The sequence below is a fragment of the Geospiza fortis genome, unplaced genomic scaffold (genome assembly GCF_000277835.1).
Source record: "Geospiza fortis unplaced genomic scaffold, GeoFor_1.0 scaffold41, whole genome shotgun sequence".
Taxonomy (NCBI): domain Eukaryota; kingdom Metazoa; phylum Chordata; class Aves; order Passeriformes; family Thraupidae; genus Geospiza; species Geospiza fortis.
In genome coordinates, this window is record NW_005054299.1 from 12,856,048 (window position 1) to 12,875,888 (window position 19,841).

The 19,841-nt window shown below is 53.4% G+C and overlaps 1 protein-coding gene across 1 annotated transcript; it reads right to left on the minus strand.

The window, feature by feature from the left end:
• Positions 1-616: 616 nt before the first annotated feature.
• Positions 617-13,040, minus strand: TMEM151B (transmembrane protein 151B). The gene is made up of 2 exons (XM_014308068.2): positions 10,592-13,040; positions 617-5,725 (listed from the first exon to the last, which is right to left on the minus strand). Exon 1 carries the CDS (start codon positions 12,960-12,962, stop codon positions 11,604-11,606), a length of 1,359 nt encoding a protein of 452 aa, XP_014163543.2. The 5' UTR covers positions 12,963-13,040; the 3' UTR covers positions 617-5,725; positions 10,592-11,603.
• Between the last annotated feature and the right edge of the window lie 6,801 nt (positions 13,041-19,841).

A 19,841-nucleotide genomic window follows, 5' to 3' on the forward strand; every position in this document is an offset into this window, starting at 1 on the left:
AGGCCTAGAGGATTGAGGGAATGTTGTTTCTAGTTCCTCAGCAGCTTTTTCTGGCTATTGCTCAGCTCAGTAATCTATGTGAATTTATAGTAAATCTGTCTGGAGTCAGATATGGGTGGTGAAAAGTAAATAGAAATAAATTCAATAACTCAAGAGGTCTCACCACCATAGTTTCCTGCTTTGGGTTGCCCTGCTTTTAATCAGTGCTATCCTGCTTTGCAACAGGTGAATTCTTTACAACCAGATGCTTACCTTACCTAGTAGTGCTCTTCTGTGCAAACCTGTCCAAAACAATCTGTGTTTTGCATAACTTCAAGCTAGAGGGGTCCCTTCAGGACTGCTGGCACACATAGCTCACAAGTTTGAAAACAGTGCAGCTTCCTTGGGCTTGGAGCAAAATGGAGCAGCTTCCTTTTGCTCTACAGGCTGTAGTCACCTGAGGATGGGACAAGGCACATACTTGAGTGAGTTGGTCCACTGACCACCCTGCTCAGGGGATATCTGGGAATTAAGCAAGTGGGTTGACTTCCATCCCCTCCCACCCTCTGAGCAACGCAGCAGCTTCCCACGCCTCTGAGCCCTGCCCAACACCACAGACCCACTGCTGGCAACCACCTCAGTGAATCATCTGAAACTTTTATTACACCGATTTGGTTTACAATCTTTGTACTTTGATATTTCCAACAAAAAAGGCAACATTGTGATATACTGTTTGTACATATATAGAGAGACAGACAGAGCTAGATCATATTGACAGAGTTGAAAAGTAAAAACCGTTTCCCAGTGTTCACAAAAGGATTTATTCACCACGTACCCGCTTCTGCCTTGCCCTGCCTGATGGATACAGACACTGAGGTGCCACTGGCCCCTGGCTGACAGGACCTTTACCTGCACTGTGTCACGCCCACATAGATCAGAAAGGATGGAGTGCAGGGCTGCCCTGGCAGCAGGGGTGCTGACAGGGCTCAGCCCCAAGCCCTCACAGGTTTGTGTAGCTCCCTTCCCAAGTACTGATGGATGCTCCAGGGGCTACATCCAGAAGAATTCCTAACCAGCAGTAGCAGCTGTGAAACCTCCCTACCTGGGCAACTCCCACTACTTGTTTCCCATCCTCGAGACCGAGGTATTGAATATACTTATTTATTTTTATTTGCATTTACAAAATATTTTCACTGGATGACACACCTCAATGAGATGAGAACTCATGTCCAGAAACAGCAGAAAAGACCCAGATCAGCATCAGGCTGATGAAGCAACAGCTCCAGCAGCGAGGGTGGGGGTTTAATGGGGGTGGCCTGGTCCTAGGCAAGCCTGCCTGTGGCTCCAAGGACAGGGCTGCAACTGGTCAGCCAGTTGTGCAATGAAAGCTCATGCTTGGAGGGCAGCAATGAGATCCTGCAGACATGCTAGCAGACACATGAGGAGGAATTGGCCACCAGAGCCAGTGAGGACAAGGGATGGAAAGAAAAGGGCTTGGGAAAAGAGATCATCACCAGAACAACTTCTGACTTGCTTTCCAGGATATTCACTGCTCATTTTCCTGCTAACAGCTTGAGAATGTTAACACCACTTAAGCACCCTTCAAACCCCCTCCTGGGCTGCCACGTGCAGGAATCCCTGGACAGGTAGCTGTTGCCTGGAGAACTCTTTGCCCTCTCTCCCATCCATCTCTTGGCCAAAAAGCAAAGTCCAAACCAAGCAGCCTGCAGCACTTGCCCACACCCAAGACCAACAGCCAGCTATCTGCCAGTCTGCAAGGATTGAAACCATTTCAAATGCCACACACTCTGGCCAGACAGCAACAGCAGATTTTTGGAGTGTGACCATCCCTGCTGTTGGTGGGTCACTTGTCAGCTCTGGGTCCAGCCACCACAGGGTGGGTAACTAGCTGGTCACTGTGCTGAGTGCAGGGCCAGAACAAATACCTTAGCTCTCCCATGAGATCTATCTCCAAGGAGTACTGGCAGGCTCTGAGGAGGGGGGGGTTATTTGTGGGACTCTGTCTGGAGGAGGGAACGAGCTTGGGCACTGCCACCACCCCCAACACAGCATCAGCAGCACTCAGCAGAGTCAGGCTGGGAGCACCCCCTCACCCACGGGTCTGTGCCAGAGAGAAGGTGAGAAACAGGGGTGGCCGGAAGCTAGAGAAGGGAGAATGGCCCGAGGGCTCTCCCTCGGGCTGTGCAGGCATGTCCCATCAGGCCGGAGCACCCGGCTGGCTCCCTCCCACAGCAGATGGCGAGCCCGGCTCCCGCTGCTCTGAGCAGAGCGGCAGCAGGAAACAGTGGCCAGCTTCCCAAGCCTGGCGGTTTCTGCTCACAGAGACCCAGGCATCGATTTGCAAGGTGTCACACTGGCATATGTCACAAACAGGATGGCAGGTTGATTTTGAGCACCGACTCGGGGAGGAGGAGCAGGCTGCCACAAGGATGAGCAGAGGCTGTGGACAGAAATGGTTGCTGTGTTCAGCCTCCTTTTGCTCCCATGGAGATGGATTTGTCTAGGCTGAGCTGTCCCTGCCTGTTTGGTACCTGCTGGTCCTCTGCACAGTCAGCCAGGGTGCTGGTGGCCGGGGTTCACACACAGGGGGTCCCGAAAATGGGGGTCCTGTACACTGCCTGTGGGACAGCACAGTGGGGTGAGGAGGAAACAGCACACTTCTAAAACATAGTGCCAAGCACTCCTTTCCTGAAACACATGCAGACAACTAACACAAGCTCTCTCAGTCACTGGGGTCCCACCACTGTATTCCATGATCCTTACAGCAGGTGTGCCCTGTGTCCAGCAGCTTCCCTCCAACCTCAATCACCTGCTGGCCTCATGTACCACCCTGCTGACAGGGTAATTTTGGCTAATCTAGATCCCTTCGTGCTTCTTCAGTTGCACTGAAGAGGGATAAAGCCTGAGCTCGTCTGGCTGGGAAGATGGGAAGTGGCACAGAGCCAAGCCCTGCATCGGCTTCCCTAGGTGGAGGGGACGGCTCAGAAATGAAGCGTTCCTCCTCCCTACAGGGTATGCCTGAAATAGCCAGGCTTGTCAGATCCCTGTCTCTGGCCATGATGGATTAGCCTCTCCAAGGCACAAGGCAATTTATTCATTAGTGACATTTACACCTTGTGGCCATCGTGGTTGATGACACGTGCTCAAGCTGTCACTGCTGGGCTTCGAGGCGGCATTGCTGCTCCAACAACGCAGTGCGACATGGCCTGGGCACCTCCGCTTAGGAATACCTCCTGCCTTCTCCTCAGCCAGAGCATGCCCACTCTGTTCCTGAGCTTCTCTATCAAATGCCCTGCTCCATTTCCCCCTCACCCTCCCTGCCTTGCAGCACCATTGCTCCAGCACCACATCCTCCTGCCCCATTTTGCCTTCTGTCTTCTGTAAAAACCACCACCTTTGCAAAGCCTTTTACAGATGTTCTCGACCAGCTCTTCCTCCCATGTGCTGCTGAGCATTCACATCCTATTCTGCCCTCAGTCAGCTGCCCTCAGCCCCAGCACAGAAGCACAGAGCCCATGTTTAGAGACTTCTCCAGCAGATATGCTGCTATCACCATGATGCTGTCCCCCGCTCCCTCACTGCCACAACAGCTGACCTGCCTCTCCTCTCCTCCCTGGTCTGGAGACCAGGACCACCAAAACATCAAGGCCTTCTGTTTTCTAACTCAGGACAAGTGCTGCGAAATTCTCTGGGAAAGCACAAGTGTGGCCAAAGTGATGGCAGGATGTGCTGCGGTTGCTCTGCAGCAAGCAAGCAGTGGGCACACCAGGGCAGGGAGCGCTGCTGGAAGGCTGTGCACAGGCAGAGGATGGTGAGATCTGGCCACCAGCATGCCTATGGTCATCATGCATCTGCTGGCATTTCATGGCACCCAGCAGGGAGGGACCAAAATGATGGGAATGCACGGCCTCGGAGGAGTTCAGGGGAGGGGAGTGCTTTGGCTAGCTCAGGGGAATGACAGTTTGCACATCAGGTTTGGGTAGAGTGAGAAGAGCTGGAAAGCGTTGTCCAGGGAGCAGATCCAGCAGCTCTCCAGTTTCAGACAGCCAGCAATGGATTAGCTTGTTCTCAAACACAGCTTGCTCCATGCTTTTATCCCTGCTCCCTGCCACTCTCTGCAGCAAATGTGACACTTCACACCATCTCCTCACAGAAACCAGGTCAGGAGTTTCCTCTCACAAAGAACAAGCAATGCGCTGTCACCCTGAAAAGCCCTTGCTGCAAGGGTGGATGGGTGTCACCACACCAAAGCCACAAACATATCAACCCTCTGCAGGGCTACAGATCTCAGCTGTGCAGAAGCATGCAGAACCCCACCCTGCCACGTCTGGGTGGATAGCCACGTCACACCTCCAGGGGCAGAGAAAGATTTTAAACTCTGGCCTCTGTTCCTGATCAACCTATCCCACTGCAAAGCCACAGGGCCACCATCCTGATCTGCTTTGGGCATTCCTTCTCCACCAGCACAGCACATCACTAAGAGAGATGGAAGGAGTGGAGAGTGTAAGCCCACATCATCACCAAAAATCTTTTTTTTTTTTTTTTTTTAAGCAAGGAACAGCAATGTGAAACACTTCTAACATTCCCAAAGTGAAATCCTGTTATTTTGGGGTCTGGCAGTCACTGCTGTTTCCCCAGTGAGCTGAGCAGTGCTGCTCCCTCAGACACACTGCTGCTCTCGCTGCCCTCTGCTCAGCCCCTGGGGACAGGCTCTTCCTGGGGGCAGGTGCAGCACAAACAGAGCCCACCAGCTCCTGCCAGGGCCGAGCAGGAGGTGATGCCTGCCTTCAGCTGATCCTCCCTCTGCATCTGCTTCTGGAAATGTGCATAGACTCAGGCTTGGGATTTTCCAAATTTTCACCCTGACTGGCTCATGGGCTGCCATCCAAAGTCTGAATTCATGTCACGGCAGCTGACGGCGCTGCTAATGGACGTTGGGACCATGGGACTGGTACAAAGCACTACGTCATCTCACCACATTCTAGCTAGGCTTTTTCTTTCACTAATGTGAGTAGCTAAGATTGCAGAAGCAGCTTGTGCTGATGGAGAGTGAAAGCACCTCATGTGTCTGTGTGTGAAGTTATTTTGTTCTACAAAATCCACGAATTATAATCACAGTAGGTGATCCATCCATTCAGAGTTCGAAGGACTGGGGAGGGTTCAGGATGGGCACCAACTTCTCACGAGCTTCATTTCCCCCAAATGAAGTTTACAAAAACCAAACAAACGAACAAACAAACAAAATGGCCCAACAAAAAGAAAGAGTCTTCCTGGGGAATGGGGGAGGAATAAAACCCACTTAGCTTTCCAGCAGCCACTGTGCTTATTCTCAGTGCTGGATGGCCATGCTGCACACTGTAATGGGCTCCTGAAAATCTGGCAGCTTCTGGAAGAGTTGCATAGGTGGATGATATACCTGTTAGTAGAGCCTGTTCACGAGCCGCAGGAAGAGGAGCCTGTTGAACTCCACAGGGAAACTGTCCCTCCCCCAAGACAGACATGAGGTAAGGAGGGAAGGAGGAAGGGCAGGCCACGAGGCCATGGGTCTTGCAGGTTCAGTTCTGTCCTTGGGACCTCTGAGCTCAGAGGCAGAACGGCTGTGGTCCTGTGGGAGAAAGCTCCTCTCCCGATGCTGTGGAGGTGCTGTGGAGGTCAATTTGCTTGTTAGCTTGCTTTTGAGGGAGTTGATGAGATCACATCCATAATGTTCCCCTTGGCAGAGCAGCTGTGAGGCAGCAGAGCAGAACAATTCAACCCACTGCTTGTAGAAACTACAGATATTCAACATTCATTCATGTTGGCCAAGTCCCAGCACAAAATCTATGCATCAAAGCAACACTGTGACAGATCAATTTTTCTGGACTTAGGGACAGACCCCTGTGAGGGGCTGCTAAGCCAACCTCACATTAGTATAGTACCACTGGTTTCAGTGAAATTACCCTACGAATGAGCATAGCCCATTAATTTCTACCTGAAGTGTGACTATGACCCCTTTCCACTTTTTCCAGAATGCTCACAGGGAAAACAGCCCTAGGCAGGCTCAGCCCCAAGTCCCCACTGGGATCCCAGGTGCTATGAACCAGCCTTTGGCCCCATGCATACCTGGCTCAGTGGAGAGTGTAGGCCCAAGTGCATCACAGGAAGCATCAGCACCAGATAGAGCTATCACTTAAACTATGTTTCATTTCTGACATTACCTGGATCCAGATCATGTTCCTACAGACTTTATTCTAACCACTGAATATGGATGACGCACGATCAGAAGGACATATCCCACCTTGAGACTTCCAGAGCTTTGGGAACACAACACCTTGGTGGTGGTGTGGCACTGCAGACCCAGCCCCTACAGCGACTGCAGCAGAGCAGGAGCACACTGCAGCACAGTCTGTCCCCTGCTAAAGGCAGCACCCTGGTGACATTAGACAGCAGTGCTGAAGCCATGGTTGGAAAGGCTGGAAGGAGAGCTTAAAAGGCATTATTTGTCCCACCTGCTAATCACCAGGTGCTGTTTTACTGGCATTGACACTACCTATCTTTCTTAAACTTCCACTTCATATTTTCCTGTAGTTCTCACCCCATGGGCATCCATCACTTATTAAACAGCTCTGCAGCCTCTTGAGTGAAGAGACAGCAAAGAGGACAGGGACCAGCTGGATTTCTAATGTACATTTTAGGGGGAGCAGAAAAGAAGGGGGTGCATTTGTTTGACAACAGATGAACAGCAGCTTCCTCAGCCTTAATACTGTGTATTTGCCTGGAAGGCCTGGCCTTGGCCATAGGCTCAGATTCCCTCTCCCCATCCTAATGAATGCCCCTACAGCTGCTCACCCTGACAGCCCTCTCTGACACCTCCCTCCTTGGTGTGGAGTGAGACATGACACACAGAGGGCTCAAAGAAGCACCACTTGGCTGGTTGGTGTCATCAACTGGTTCTGCACAAGCAAGGTGCTAGGCACTATTTGGGAAGCTTCCACTGTGTTGAAAGATAGATAAATGGGTGGTGATGTGTCTTGATGATGAAGTAATCCAGAGCTTCTCACACACTTCTTCTCTCTCTCTCTTTTTTTCTCTAGTTCAGAAAAGCTGGAGAGCTTTGAAGTACCTGACAAGTATACTGAAGAGTGGGAAACACCAAATAGCCCAAACCAATTCTCCAGCCTTGCAACAGTAAGGACTATCCCTGTTCTGAGTTGCATTAGCACCATGAAGGGCCACAAAGAGGAGCTGGTAGAATTCCTGCCTCCCTCCTTCTGGTGTATGAGGAAGGTCTGCTGCTAAGTGCAATGCTGAGCCTGACTCTCAGCTCATGGAAAACTGCAATGTTCAAATGATGTATGGAAAAAAACAAAGTCATCTGAGTGCAGAGATCCTCCTAATTATTTCCCCCATCACACTGACAAGCACCCAGCTCTGACCTTCCCAGAGGGTGATGAATGCTGTCCTGCTTTCCTTGTGTAAGCAGCCAGCAGCTCTGTGAGCTCTGCTCACTTCAAAGAGATCTTCTGCACCAGGAATGGACATAACCACCCTGAAATGCATTGACCAAGGCACTGCTTGCACCTTTGGCCCTCCTGCCCGGGCCAGGCTCAGAGCAGGAGTGACATACTCACTACACAGTGAAAACTTCTGCACCACCACTCAAGCCAGGGTCTGGCAAGTGAGATCAAGACTGTGGCCTTGGTGAAGAGAAGACTACAGATAAGAGACCTGCCTGTGTCAGGAAGGCCATGAGAAAAAGGAACAGAGCCAATTAGACTCAGCAGTCAATGGAGGAGAAGTAATGGGATTAAGCTACAGCAGGGAGAACTCAGGTTAGATGTAAGGGAGAAGGCTATCCTGAGAGGAGCCCTCGAATGAGCTGCCAAAGGAACCATCATCACCAGCGTGGAGACGGCAGAGAGCAGACACACGTCTCAGGAAGAGCAGGCACCTGACTGCTGCACAGCCCAGAGCTGTGGTGGGTGGTGTCTATGTGCCAGGAGATGGGATCACTCCACCATGGAGAGGCTGCGTGCCAGAACAGGGACAGGCCATCTCTGGGTATCTGTGCTCGTAGCCTGAGCCATAAGGAGAATTACAGCAGCTGCCCTTGGCCCAGGGCACTGCATTCTCTCACCAACACTAAGGAGGAAACACTCTTTGCTGGTAGTGTCCCATGCCAGGAGTAGTGTCCCATGCCAGGAGACAGGAGGGAGAGCCCAGTTTTCTGCTCTGAACTTTCCTGCCTGACTAGACCTGCCAGGACGAGCCCTAGTTTCAGTTTCTCCTCTTCAGCTCCACCACTTCTCTGTCAAGCCACCAGGCAGCTCCTGTCCCTGCTGCCCAGTCCTGCTGCCCTACCATGCCCAAGTGCACCATCTCCCTTTCCTGAGCCTGAGTCATGCCTCCAACCTTGAGAAAATAGAATGGGATGGACCAGGGGGGCAGTTCTACCAGATGCACGTGAGTTGCACCAAGAATATGAGGGATGGGATCTCTGAGAAATCCTGGCATGCAGTGGGGAACACTGACTAGAGAAGTCCCACTTCTCAGGGTACTGTGGGTCTGGACCAGCCACAGACAGAAGCACCAGGACTACAGCTGGGACCTGGCTGCAGCTGGCACCAGGTACATGGGGAAGGTGTTCAGCAACAGGAAGACTGTATGGATCCAGTGGGTCAGAACAGCAACTGCGCCTTGAAGATCCACATGGATAGACCACCTTCAGAATAAGATTCCACAGGTGAAAATGCGGCCAGAGGAACAAGGCCAGGCATTCTCATGGAAAGCCCCCGAAAGAGCCAAGGACATGGGTGCCTGAAACTCTGCTGCAGGTGCTAAAAGCTGGGGAGCATAGAGACCCTGCTAATCTGTCCCTGTTGTGAAGAATGTCTTTGCCCCAGGGAGATAAAAGGCCTGCCAAAACTGAGATAAATCCATCTGTCCAAGGCACCTTGGAGGCTGGAGATAGAAAGATGAGCCATCACAGCCTAATTTAAGCAACAGTGCAGATTTCAAAGAGAACATGTCAGGAAGGACAAGCGGGGACCTCATTGCTCACTAACGACCCATTGCAGCTCCACTGCCTCAATTTGCTGGGACATACAAGCACACACCATTATCTCCCCGGAGCCAGGAGAACATTCCACATTGGCCTTGGCTTACATTAGGCCCTTGGAGAGAGAAGCACAAGTGCACAGCAAGCCAAATGTCATTACTAAGCAAGGAAATCCCAGGGCTGCTTTCGCCCAGTCTGAATCTATGCCAAAAATAATGAGAACAAAATGCAGAGAAGGATGTGCCTACACCACAGACCTTAATCTTCTCTGTCCTCCAAGGGACCCTCTTCTTTAAGCCAACATCTAGCTCTGGTAGTGAAAGTAAGGGCAGATGCTAAGACAGAATCATAAACAGAGTGAGATTTTAAGAGACTTCCTGTTCAAACCACCGTTGTTTGTAGTTTAGCACCCCAGATCCAGGAGGACAAGCTGACCTGATGGGCATGAGACACTAACCAGGATATGCAGGCCATGAAGAGCAGAACAGACTGCTCTGGGGGAAATGAAAAGTGGAGCCCTACAACGCCCAAAGGGGCTGGCCACTCCAGGCTTGCCAGCAGGAGATGACTTTCAAAATAGGACCAGTGTGGTACATGGGTGCATTTGCAGCCTTCCCAAGACCTGGGAGGCAAAGCAGTACAGCAGCAAGATGAGAGAGCCAGGCCCCTCATTAATAGCTGGCAGGAGGAAGATGGCTGGACTAAATACAGTGCCTCACTGTTTGCCCTTCTGCAACAGATGGGGAGGCAGACACCAAGCACAATGCCCAGGTGCCACTGGACTTGCCCTTGTCACCCAAGATGTGCTGCTCTTAGCTTTTGTTTGCCACAGCTGATGAGGAAAGAGGGGTGAAGCTGAGGAGTAGTGCTGTCTGGAGAAATCGCTGGCTGATTTGGCATGCACTCCCCAAAGAGCTGACTGAAAAGGAAACAGCTTTTCTCAGAACAAGGACACAAGAGATCCAGGGATGTGTTGCTGGAGGAGGAAAAGCTGGGTGTGTGCATGCTGCAAACACTGTTGCAGCTTCAGCGACAGGAAGGCTCTTTGCCCAATGTCACTGAGATCCTTTCCAGCGGGGTAGAAGGGGCAGCACAAAGCTCTGAGCACCCTGCCCTGACAAGAGCAAGGCAGAAGAACCCAGTAGCTAATGAGCTACACAGAAGTTACCTCAATTCTGACAGCCTGACACCTCCCTGCAAAAACCTCTGTTGTCCAAAACGTTTCATTTCAATCAGGTTTTCCTCTAATGTATTCCTGGCCTCTGTTCTGCAGAGGATCCCTCTTGGCAGTGCCTCCTGCACCAACAGTGGGGTACCGCAGAAACAGAATCCTTTGGATCCTCCTTTCCCCAGCCAAAGTTCCCAATGCTCCAGCATACTTTTGCATTTGTCCCTCCTATCCCCTCAGAGCTCTCTGCCAAAATGAGCCTACCAGGAGCCTGCAGCTCAGAGTCCACAGCCAGAGCCCAGCTGGATCTCATGCAAAATTCACTTGTGCAGACTTGCACCAACCTGCTACTCCATTATCAATAGGTGAACTGCAGCTGAACCTACCAGAGACTTCCTTGATGCTTGGCTGAACCAATTAGGACTCACTTCAAAGCCAGGAAGGGTCCCCAGCCACTTGATGTGCCACCTGATACCACGATGTCTGTTCCAGTGCCATCCTCTTCCCCTTCCCCAGCTCACCAGGGGCCTCCCGTTTTCTCTTTCCAGCTGAGCCCTCCTCCAGCAATTACATCAGTAGCGCTGCAGATCTCTGCTCCACCTGGATTTGCACATTCATCCCTTCCCTGGTGCTGCACGCCCAAACAGAAAACCCTTTACCAAGGGGATGCTGACTCACAGCTGGCACACCGAAACTTCCTAAGGAGCTGAGCATGGGATCCTCTGGAGGCAATGCCATCCCCAGCAGTGAGAAAAAAGTAACAGTCGGAGCATGGTCTAAAAAAAAGCGGGGAGGGCGGGGAATGGTCAGGGGGAAGAGGAAGAGGCGGATTCGTGGCTTTCAGCCTTTGCTCTAACCTGCCATTGAGCTCCACGTGCCTGGGTACCCATGACCTTCTGTCACAGGCAGCAACACCCTGCTCCAAGGGGCCTGCTCTCCTCCACCCTGTCAGGGCTCTCGCTCCAGTGTGGGAAGCAGGGTGGGCAGGGGTGCAGCAGGGTGCTTTTTGGTGGCTGCTGGTTCCTTGGAGCACAAGCCAGCCTGGAGCCAGGGCTGGGAGCCAAAGCCACCCCCTCCCTGCATCAGGCCTGTCGTTTTATTCCCCCCTTTGGGTCTTGATACCATGAATTATGGTTTTGCTGTTGGTTTGGTTGGTTTTTTTTTTTTTGCATGTGGTGATTGGTCGAGAGTTCTGTGCCATTCAGGGGGAGCATCAGCATCCACCCCTCGGGGAGGTCAGAGCCACAGCGGGGGAAGCTTTTGCTGGCTGCCGGAGCAGGATGCCATGTCCACTCCATCCTGATGTCCTCTTGGGCTATCCCCCTTGTGCCCCTCTCCCCAAATCCTGCGCCGGCTTGGGCCAGGCAATGGACAATGAGATCTCACTGCCTTCTGCTTTCACAGTGAGGTCTCCACACAGGACCCGTTGCGATGGAGGTGACGGTGGTCGTGGTTCAAACAGCCTTCGTTGCGGTGTACAATGAGGACAGGGAAGTAGAGGGCATCCTGATAAGGAGGGGGGTCTTCCTCCTCCACAGTCACCTGGCTGGAGAGGCGTGTCTGCTCGGTGGGGCAGCTCTGCTCGTTCAGGCTGCCGCTCCGGCTCTGCCAGAGGCAGCTGCGGCGTGAGCCGTACAGGCGGCCCAGGGAGAAGCGGCTGCTGCTGAAGGGAATCCTGGGGCTGCCGTTGCAGATGCTCAGAGCGCTGCGGGAGAAGATGGAGGAGCTGCTTATAGTCCTGTGGCAGCGCTCGCAGTTCTGCCGGTAGCCCCCGTAGCGGCACGCAGAGTAGCTGGTGCAGCCGGAGAGCCCCACCAAGTCCATCAGCACCGCTTCCGAGTAGCTGGGCACCAGCTGCTGGTTGGAGCGTATGTGCCACTCCAGCTCTGTGCTGTCCACCGTGTTGACACGGGGCATCCTCCGGCAGAAGGAGCGCTCCTCGGCCGGCGTCACCGCCACGTAATCGAACCCAAAGAGTTTTTCCACGTGGTAATGGACGTAGGACGTGCGGTACTCATTTAGCACCCGCAGGGGCCAGGACAGGGTCAGCAGAGCTGCCACCCAGAAGACATAATGAGATACATACCAAGGCAGGTTGTCTGGGTCAGAAAAGGCCACCATGTATTCCTTGAAGTCCACATTTTTGAGGTGCATCCCCTCCCTGGCCTCCATGTAATCGTCTAGGCCCTCATTCTCTGTGAAGAAGCGGGCCCGCTGGGTCAGATAGGAGTTCTCGGACTCCACGTTGGCAAAGCTGAAACACTTGGTGAAGCGGAGCCGTGTGGCTGGGTAGCTCTCCAGGTCGATGAGGTCCTTGGAGATGTCCTTGACGCCGCAGTTGGAGTAATCAAACTCGGCCTCTGCCACGTGGGTGTTGACCCGCTCGTGGTACACCTGGGTGGTGGTGTAGGCGTCCCCGTTGCGGTAGCGGGTGACCTGCCGGGTCCTGCGGACGTAGTGGTAGCTGATGGCCTTCCACCAGATGCAGGGGGTCGCCTGCTGCATCCGCTGCACGCGCTCGTGCACGCTCTCCACGTCCACCTTGTACTGCAGCTCGTTGCGCGTGTAGCAGTGCCAGCACTCCACCAGGTACACCACGTAGAGCATCACCAGGAAAGCCAAGGGGATGTAGACGTAGCCGTTGGAGCAGGGGCTGTCATGGTACATCATGGACTTGCCCTTGTAAGCGCTGTCGAAGGTCAGCCGGGTCACCTTGGTGACGTGGCACCAGGTCATGGCTCCCATGCAGCCATACATGAGGAGGGACAGCAGCAGGCATTTCCAGTGGGACTCTCGGCACAGGGACTTGCTGAGAGACTGCTTCACTGGCCGCTGCTGCTCCGGGGCACCGGGGAGAAGGAGAGAGAAAACAAGAGAGGAGTCAGTAGGCTGCAGCAGCAGGGGAAGGGGAGCAGGCAGCAGGGCGCTGTGGTAGCACCTATAGCTCTGTGAACAGAGACCAAACAGCAGATGCCATGGGGGTCCTGGCCTCAGCGGGCAGGGCAGAGGCTGGGATCTCTCACAGGATGGCAGCCATGCAGTGCAGGCAACTATCACCTCCATTTCTGGTGCTCTGCCCCTCCCTGGGAGACAGACAGAGCCCAGCTGGACATGGGGGAGAGTGGAAAAGGACAACTCTGTCAGCCGCACCCTGAACATCTCCCTTCTCCAACAGGGAGTAAACCCTACCATTGTCACTTCCCAGGGAGTGCTATTGGAGCACAAGAAAAGAGTCTGGGTGATCTCCTCCACATTCCTCAGCCCTTGCACCCACCCCACCAGCACAGGCAGCTCTAATTGATGTCATCCCACCTGAACCCCTCACCACAGCTCATCCCACTGCACATAAGTCTCTTCTCTGCCTCCCAGTAATGACCACGAGCAGCATTGCAATTCCTCCACCAGGGCGGCACAAGCTGCCTGGTGTGCCTTGTGTCAGATGGAGAAACAGACCTTCTGCAGCTGGGAAGGTCTGTGTTTGCTAATGACAATTCCCACTACAACACTTGGCAGCCTAAGGAGCTCTGAAGTGCTTCTCAAGTGCTTTATAAACCATACCAATGAGAAAGTACTTTTCCACTATTGAAATGGAGCCACCTCTGGTAGGAGAGAAGGCAAATATGGAGTAACATCCTAAAAAGCGTTCAGGCTGGAAGGGAGGAGCATCCTACCAACCTACAGCAGCAAGGAGGGCAAGAGGACACTCACAGCTGCTGGCAAATGTGCCTGCTTGCACTGGGATTCAGATGTGACAGTCCACACTTCTGAAAAAAACTGCTCTTAGGTCTTTCGTGGTGAGGAAAAGGCAGAACTTCAGCAACATGACTTTTTAAAGGGATTGCACTGGTGCCTTTACCACAGTACAGTGCAGGGTTTCACACAAACCCATGAAAAAAACTTGGTTAAGGAAACCTCTGTCACTCTGCAACACTGAAGTCTCAAATATTGATCCATTGTCTGTGAGATCTGACATCATCCTACCCAAAGAAAGAACAGACAAAGTAACTATTTGCTTTCTTATATAGAAGATTTCATCCAGCTATCTCCAAAGGTGCAACCTGAGAGAGGGGGTCAAGAACCCCAGCCTTGTGCAGATGCCACCAAATTCACTCAGAGGCTTCAAGCTTTGCTCCCCCTCTGCACCTGCAGGCAGCAGCAGCTCCTGAGCCCACCTCTGCCGTGGCAGGGGCCAACACCAGCTGTAATGACCCTGCTCACAGCACTGCAGTCCAAGCCTGGCTCCATTATTCTCCACTCCTGAGCACGCTGGGCTGGAGAGGTCTCTCATCCAGGAATCCCAAACAACTGAATGGGCTCACACTGCTAGGAAGCAGGAGGGGCACTTTCACTCTGGTATGAAAACAAAAATTAAAGCAAGAACCAGAAATCACAAGGGCACTGGCAGGTTTAGGGACAGACCTGGCCTCTTCTTCCATTTAAGAAATGCATCTTGCTCTTCTGAAGAGCCCCTCATTCCTAACTTGGTGCTCTAGAGTCCCAAAGGCCAATCTTCCCTCCCCACCCTTGTCAAAGCCTGCCAGTGGGACTTCTGTCACTGCACTCAGGGATCCTGCCCAAATCTCCAACAGAGGTTTCTCTCCTAGAGGCACAGAGCTCCCCTGCCTGCCCACCCCAGCAGCCAGCCCATGATGAGCAGAGCAGGCAGCACATCCAGAGACACCACTGCTGGCAAGGGGAATGGTGGCACATCCTACTGGCACTCCCAGCTATCAGTAATGCTGAGCTCCTCTCTTTGAAGCCACTAGCTGAGAGCAGGACCTGGAGACAGACGGACAGACAGACAGAGCCCAGGGCTGGCAGGTGGGGTGGGGTTGGCCTGCAGGCAACTCAGAGAGGTGCAGGGTGGCTCTGCTGGCAATGTTGGCAGTGCTGGGATGGACACATGTGCAGCCCAGTCTTCCCAGTGCAACTGACCACTACAGCAGCCTCACAGTCATGGGGCAAGAAGGCAACCCCAGGCAAGAGAAAAGGGAGTGAGGAGAAGAAAGGGAGGCCTTTCAGGAGGCAGAGCCACCTCAGCTGTGCTCTCCCTCCTGAGGTCATGGCTGCAGTTACCAGAGCCTGCTCAGACCCCTCTGTCTTTGCTTGGTTGCAGCACGGCTCTCCCATGCTGGAATACTGTACCACTGCCCAGGCAGCTAAAGGCTTCCTCTCTCACTGCTGCCTCCTGCGTTGCAGGCTTTCCCTGGCAGCGGCAGCTCTGCTCAGCCAAAGGAGGAGCCTGGGGAGGGTCTGAACAGGGCCTTGGAGTGGTACATGCCAAACCTGGGGTATCTGTGGGGTGTGAATGCTGAGAAACAGCACCTTGTTTAGCAGGCAGATATGCAAACAGAGCCCAAGGAATAAAGCAAAGCATCCAGCTCATTCATTTGCCAGCTGGGGAAGGGGCACCAGAATGACAGGTCTTTGGAAATGTCTTTCTCAGGAAAGCAAATTCCACCTCAGAGTCAGTCCCCAGCCCCTGACATTCTGCACTGCCTGTGTCGCAGGAGAAGGGAGACGCTGGCGGCCACCCTGCAGAGATGTAGGCAAGCCCCATTGCGGTTACCCACCCAGGGCAGGGAGCACGATGCAGCCCAGGCTTGGTTCCAGGAACTGTGTTAGCAGGGCTCTAGTCCATGCATTAGTCTCCTCCTAGGACTACGCAGCATTTAGATACTGCAGTGCTTTTATGGGGTCACACTAACCCCTGCTGTAAACTGTTTACAACCCAGTCTTGTCCTAGGCTTTGGAGGCAAAACACACACACCTCAGCTGCTCTGGTGGGGGCTCCGAAAGCTGAGCAAGTGCCAGTGACGGGATACAGCCACAGCAGAGACAGAGGAGGAGCCAGATGCAGAGTCTAATCCCAGTAGGAACTGCAGCATCCCTGCTCCTCTCCCAGGCTGCAAAGGGCTCACAGGAGCAAACAATCAGCTCCACAGATTCCTCCGCAGAAGCAGCTGAATAAGATTGTCTCCTTGAGCTCTTAACCAGCCTTGGATAAGTCCAGCATAGCAAACAAGCAGATGAAAAAGCTGGGGAAAGAGAAATCTGTCTCAGAACAGTGTCACTAGGAGGAGAGCAGGCACTGATATAAATGCCATCGTCATCTGCCCACTGCAGTCTGATGGAATGAGGCAAAAGACTTGCCCTACTTCACTGCAAACAGGGTTTCCCTCCATCACCAGGAGCCTCCCTCACTGCTCAGGCTCCAGCACTGGAGAGTGGTGAGCAAATCTGCTATTGCAGGTGCACTGGAACATCCCTGCAGTGCTAGGGGGCAAGGCTGGCCATAGCTTAGCTGAGCCTGTTGTGGGATCCCAACCAGCTCCCTTCCCTGTGCTTCAGTTCACCTCGAGGAATGCATGGGGCAACCCTCAGCAAGCACTGAGACACGGCTTGGGAAAGGCAAGGGGAGGGCTGCTCCTTGGGCCTCCCCTCCCTCCTGCCTGGCACTGGCCTCTGACACTGCCCCTGAAGTGGACAGAGATGGAGGCCCACACCTGCAGCTGCTGCTCGGGATGTGTGGGGAGGGATGGAGGGAATGGAGGGGATGGAAGGGATGGAGAGGATGACTCACAACCAGCCGTGAAGCAAAAGGAGACACCCTCAATGCACAGGGCAGAGGCAGTAGAAGAGGGGACCCCCAACACTGCTTGCACTAAAGTCCTTTGAGGTCTGGGCGATCCTCTTTTAAAAAAACAGTCTCAAGGGGGCAAACCTCCCCAGCACCTCAGTGGCCAAGCACATGGGTCAAAATCCCTTAATGACTCCTGCAACCTTGACCCTGCAACTTTGAATACTAAAACCCATCAAGTTCTTCAAGCTACTCCCAGTAGCAGCCTGGCCCTGGCCCCATCCACTGTCCCCTTTTTTAACAAGTGTTTCTGTGTCATTACCTCCCATGCCTCTCACCTGCCTCTCCCTGCAGAAACCTCTGTGAAATCTCTGATTCACCTCCAGAATGCTATACCTTCATATTTTGAGGCAGCCTGGGGTTCAGAGGGTTAGGTGTCCTAGAGACAGCCCTCTAGAGGGCTGAAAAAACAACCCAAAAAAAGCCCCAGAGCAGCAGCCTGAAGGCCCAGGTAGCTCCCGAGTGCCAGGTGGTGGCAGCAGCCTGCAGGGGACTCCTGAGCATCAGCTTCCATGGCTCTTCCCCAGGATTCACTTACATCATGCAAGAAGTGAATAAGCCCTGATTCCTTTGACCTCAAATCCCCAGAAAATGAGAGGTAGGGAGGATCCAGTCATTTCTAGGAATTACCACTCTCTTCAAAGACTCTGGACAAACATTGACAACTCCTGGCCAGGATGGTCCCAGCAAATACCCACATCACACACCCCATGCCTACAGGTTCAGGAACTACCTGCCTACAAGCAAGAGGTGGCTCAGTCCCAGGCTGGCAGGGTTGCCAACTGCAGAGGACAGAGGAAGGCTGAGCATTGACAAGCCAGGGAATCCTGCCAGCAGTCAGCTCCTGCAGCGGTACCAAGGTCTCCATTTCACACAGCAGCTTGGAGGAGGACTGCTTCCTTCCATCAGATCCCTCCTGAGCAGCAGGACATGTTTTTGCTTGTTCCCAGGCTGAAGAGCTAGTCCCTTGGCGTCTCCTGCCCTCCAAGCATGCACTGAGGAGTGAAATTCAGTTCACCACCACTAAGTGTGGGTGTAGGCATGTGATGCCAAGATGGAACAAGGGCTCAGTCAGCTCTGGTTAGTAGCTCTTGCTACTTGCCTTGCTGGGACTAGGTGAGAAGCACCTGAATCCGTGCCTTGCTCCTAGACACAGCAAACTGAGATATCAAGATGAGACACCTTCAAACAGGATAGGGCAAGTTTTCCATTTTCCAGGCATCTCCCCTGGCTTGCCACTCACCCTGGCCAATGGACCCTGACATGTAGGATTAAGCTACACTGCGGGGACACTCGGCAATGCTGGCACCAGCAGCTGGCTCTGATGGAAACCAGGACATTGCACAGCCTGTATGGCACTGCATAGGCACTACAGGGGAGGAGGAACATTCTCCTCTTCTGGTAGCTCTGAAGACAAGAGGATTGCACTAGGTCAGCCCATTAATCCAAGATTGCCTCTAAAGTCTCTCCTCATTGCATCAGATGAGACACAGCAAGCATGGCACCATCATCAGAGGCTGCAGCTTCCCTCTCCTCCACCAGCTGCTTCATGCAAGTCTGTGACAGCTTCTGGCCACAAGAAGGACACCCTTAGCCTAAACAGAGGAGGTCATGGACTACAGCCCTTCTGCCTGCTCCCAGGGAGTGTTACTGACACCCTTGTTGGCAGCCACCACAGAGTAACTATGGTGCCTGGACAATCCTATAATCCCTGCGAGCCAGGGGGCACTGCAGGTGAGGGAAACTCATCTGGGCACTGCCTCTGCTACACTTCTCTCACCCAAACTGGCTCTTGCTTTGGCACCTCTGAAAAGTCTGTGCCATCTAGAAAGTAGAACCAGCACTGCCAGAGCACTGGCAGTGAGAGACCACATCGCAGCAAGCACGTCCTCACACGCAAAAAGCACCTCACAGTTTGGCTACCCTCATCAGGATCTGTTTGAAGAGCTGGGCTCAGACCATCAGGAGTTGTTGAATGCAGGCAGGAAGAGAGGAACAGACACAGAGTATACAGTATTTGTACAGCTTCCCAGTCCTTGAACTTCAGCATTCCTCTCCTGCAATTATTTCTATCTAAATATAAGTCTGTATATATAGCATAACCGTGCATGGGCATGCATGTTCTGCCCAAGCCAAGGAGGCAGAGAATACCAGGATTATGCAGCACTCACAAACTGCAGCTCCTCATCAGCAGAAGGGGAAGTGATGCACCAGCTTCTGAGTACCCCCATGCTGCCCTTTGAGCTGTGGTCTCACCAGACAGGGCAGCCCACCACCTGCAGGAGGACATTGCCCTTCCTACACTGCCTAGCTGCCCTCCATGGGTCAGCACCCCCATGGCATAAAGTGAGTCTCATCAGTCAGTGCAGTTGCCTTCCCTCTTCCTGGGAAGCCCAAGCTGCAAGCAGGATCAGTCGAGGCAGACAAAAGGGCTGGCACTCCTGCCTCCCGGCGGTGCTCCCAAGGCACAGGGCACCCTGCTCTTGACCCTTTCCGGCGTCTGCTGCCCGGACTCCAGAAAAGTCATCTGCTGAGGGAGACTGCAGCACACCTGGAGGCAAGGCTGTGCTGGTACCCGGCCTGCCCCAGTCTGCACCTTCCACTTCTCTAGCTGGGAGCAGCCGCCAGCAACAGCCCCTGGCTTTGCCATGTCCCCAAGCCCTCTACCCTGCTGCCCACCGCGTCCTGCCTCACAGTGACCCAGGCAGCTGTGCCACATGCTGGATGCCCCCAGAAGCCAGCGCACAGCAAGGAGGGGGTCTACATGTCCACTTCTCACAAGCATAACAAGCTCTACCCGCAGCTGTAAGCCCAAACCGTGCCCCGCACTCCTCGTTTCTGATTTTTCCCTTCCTCCTCCATCCCTGCCACTCCAGCTCCTGCCCCCGCTCCGGACGGCGCTGGCTGCTGCCTCCTTTCCAGCCCCGGAGGCTCCGCAGCGATCCCCAGGCGACTGCGAGCGATGGAGAAGAGGCGCGCCGGGGCAGCCCTTTGGC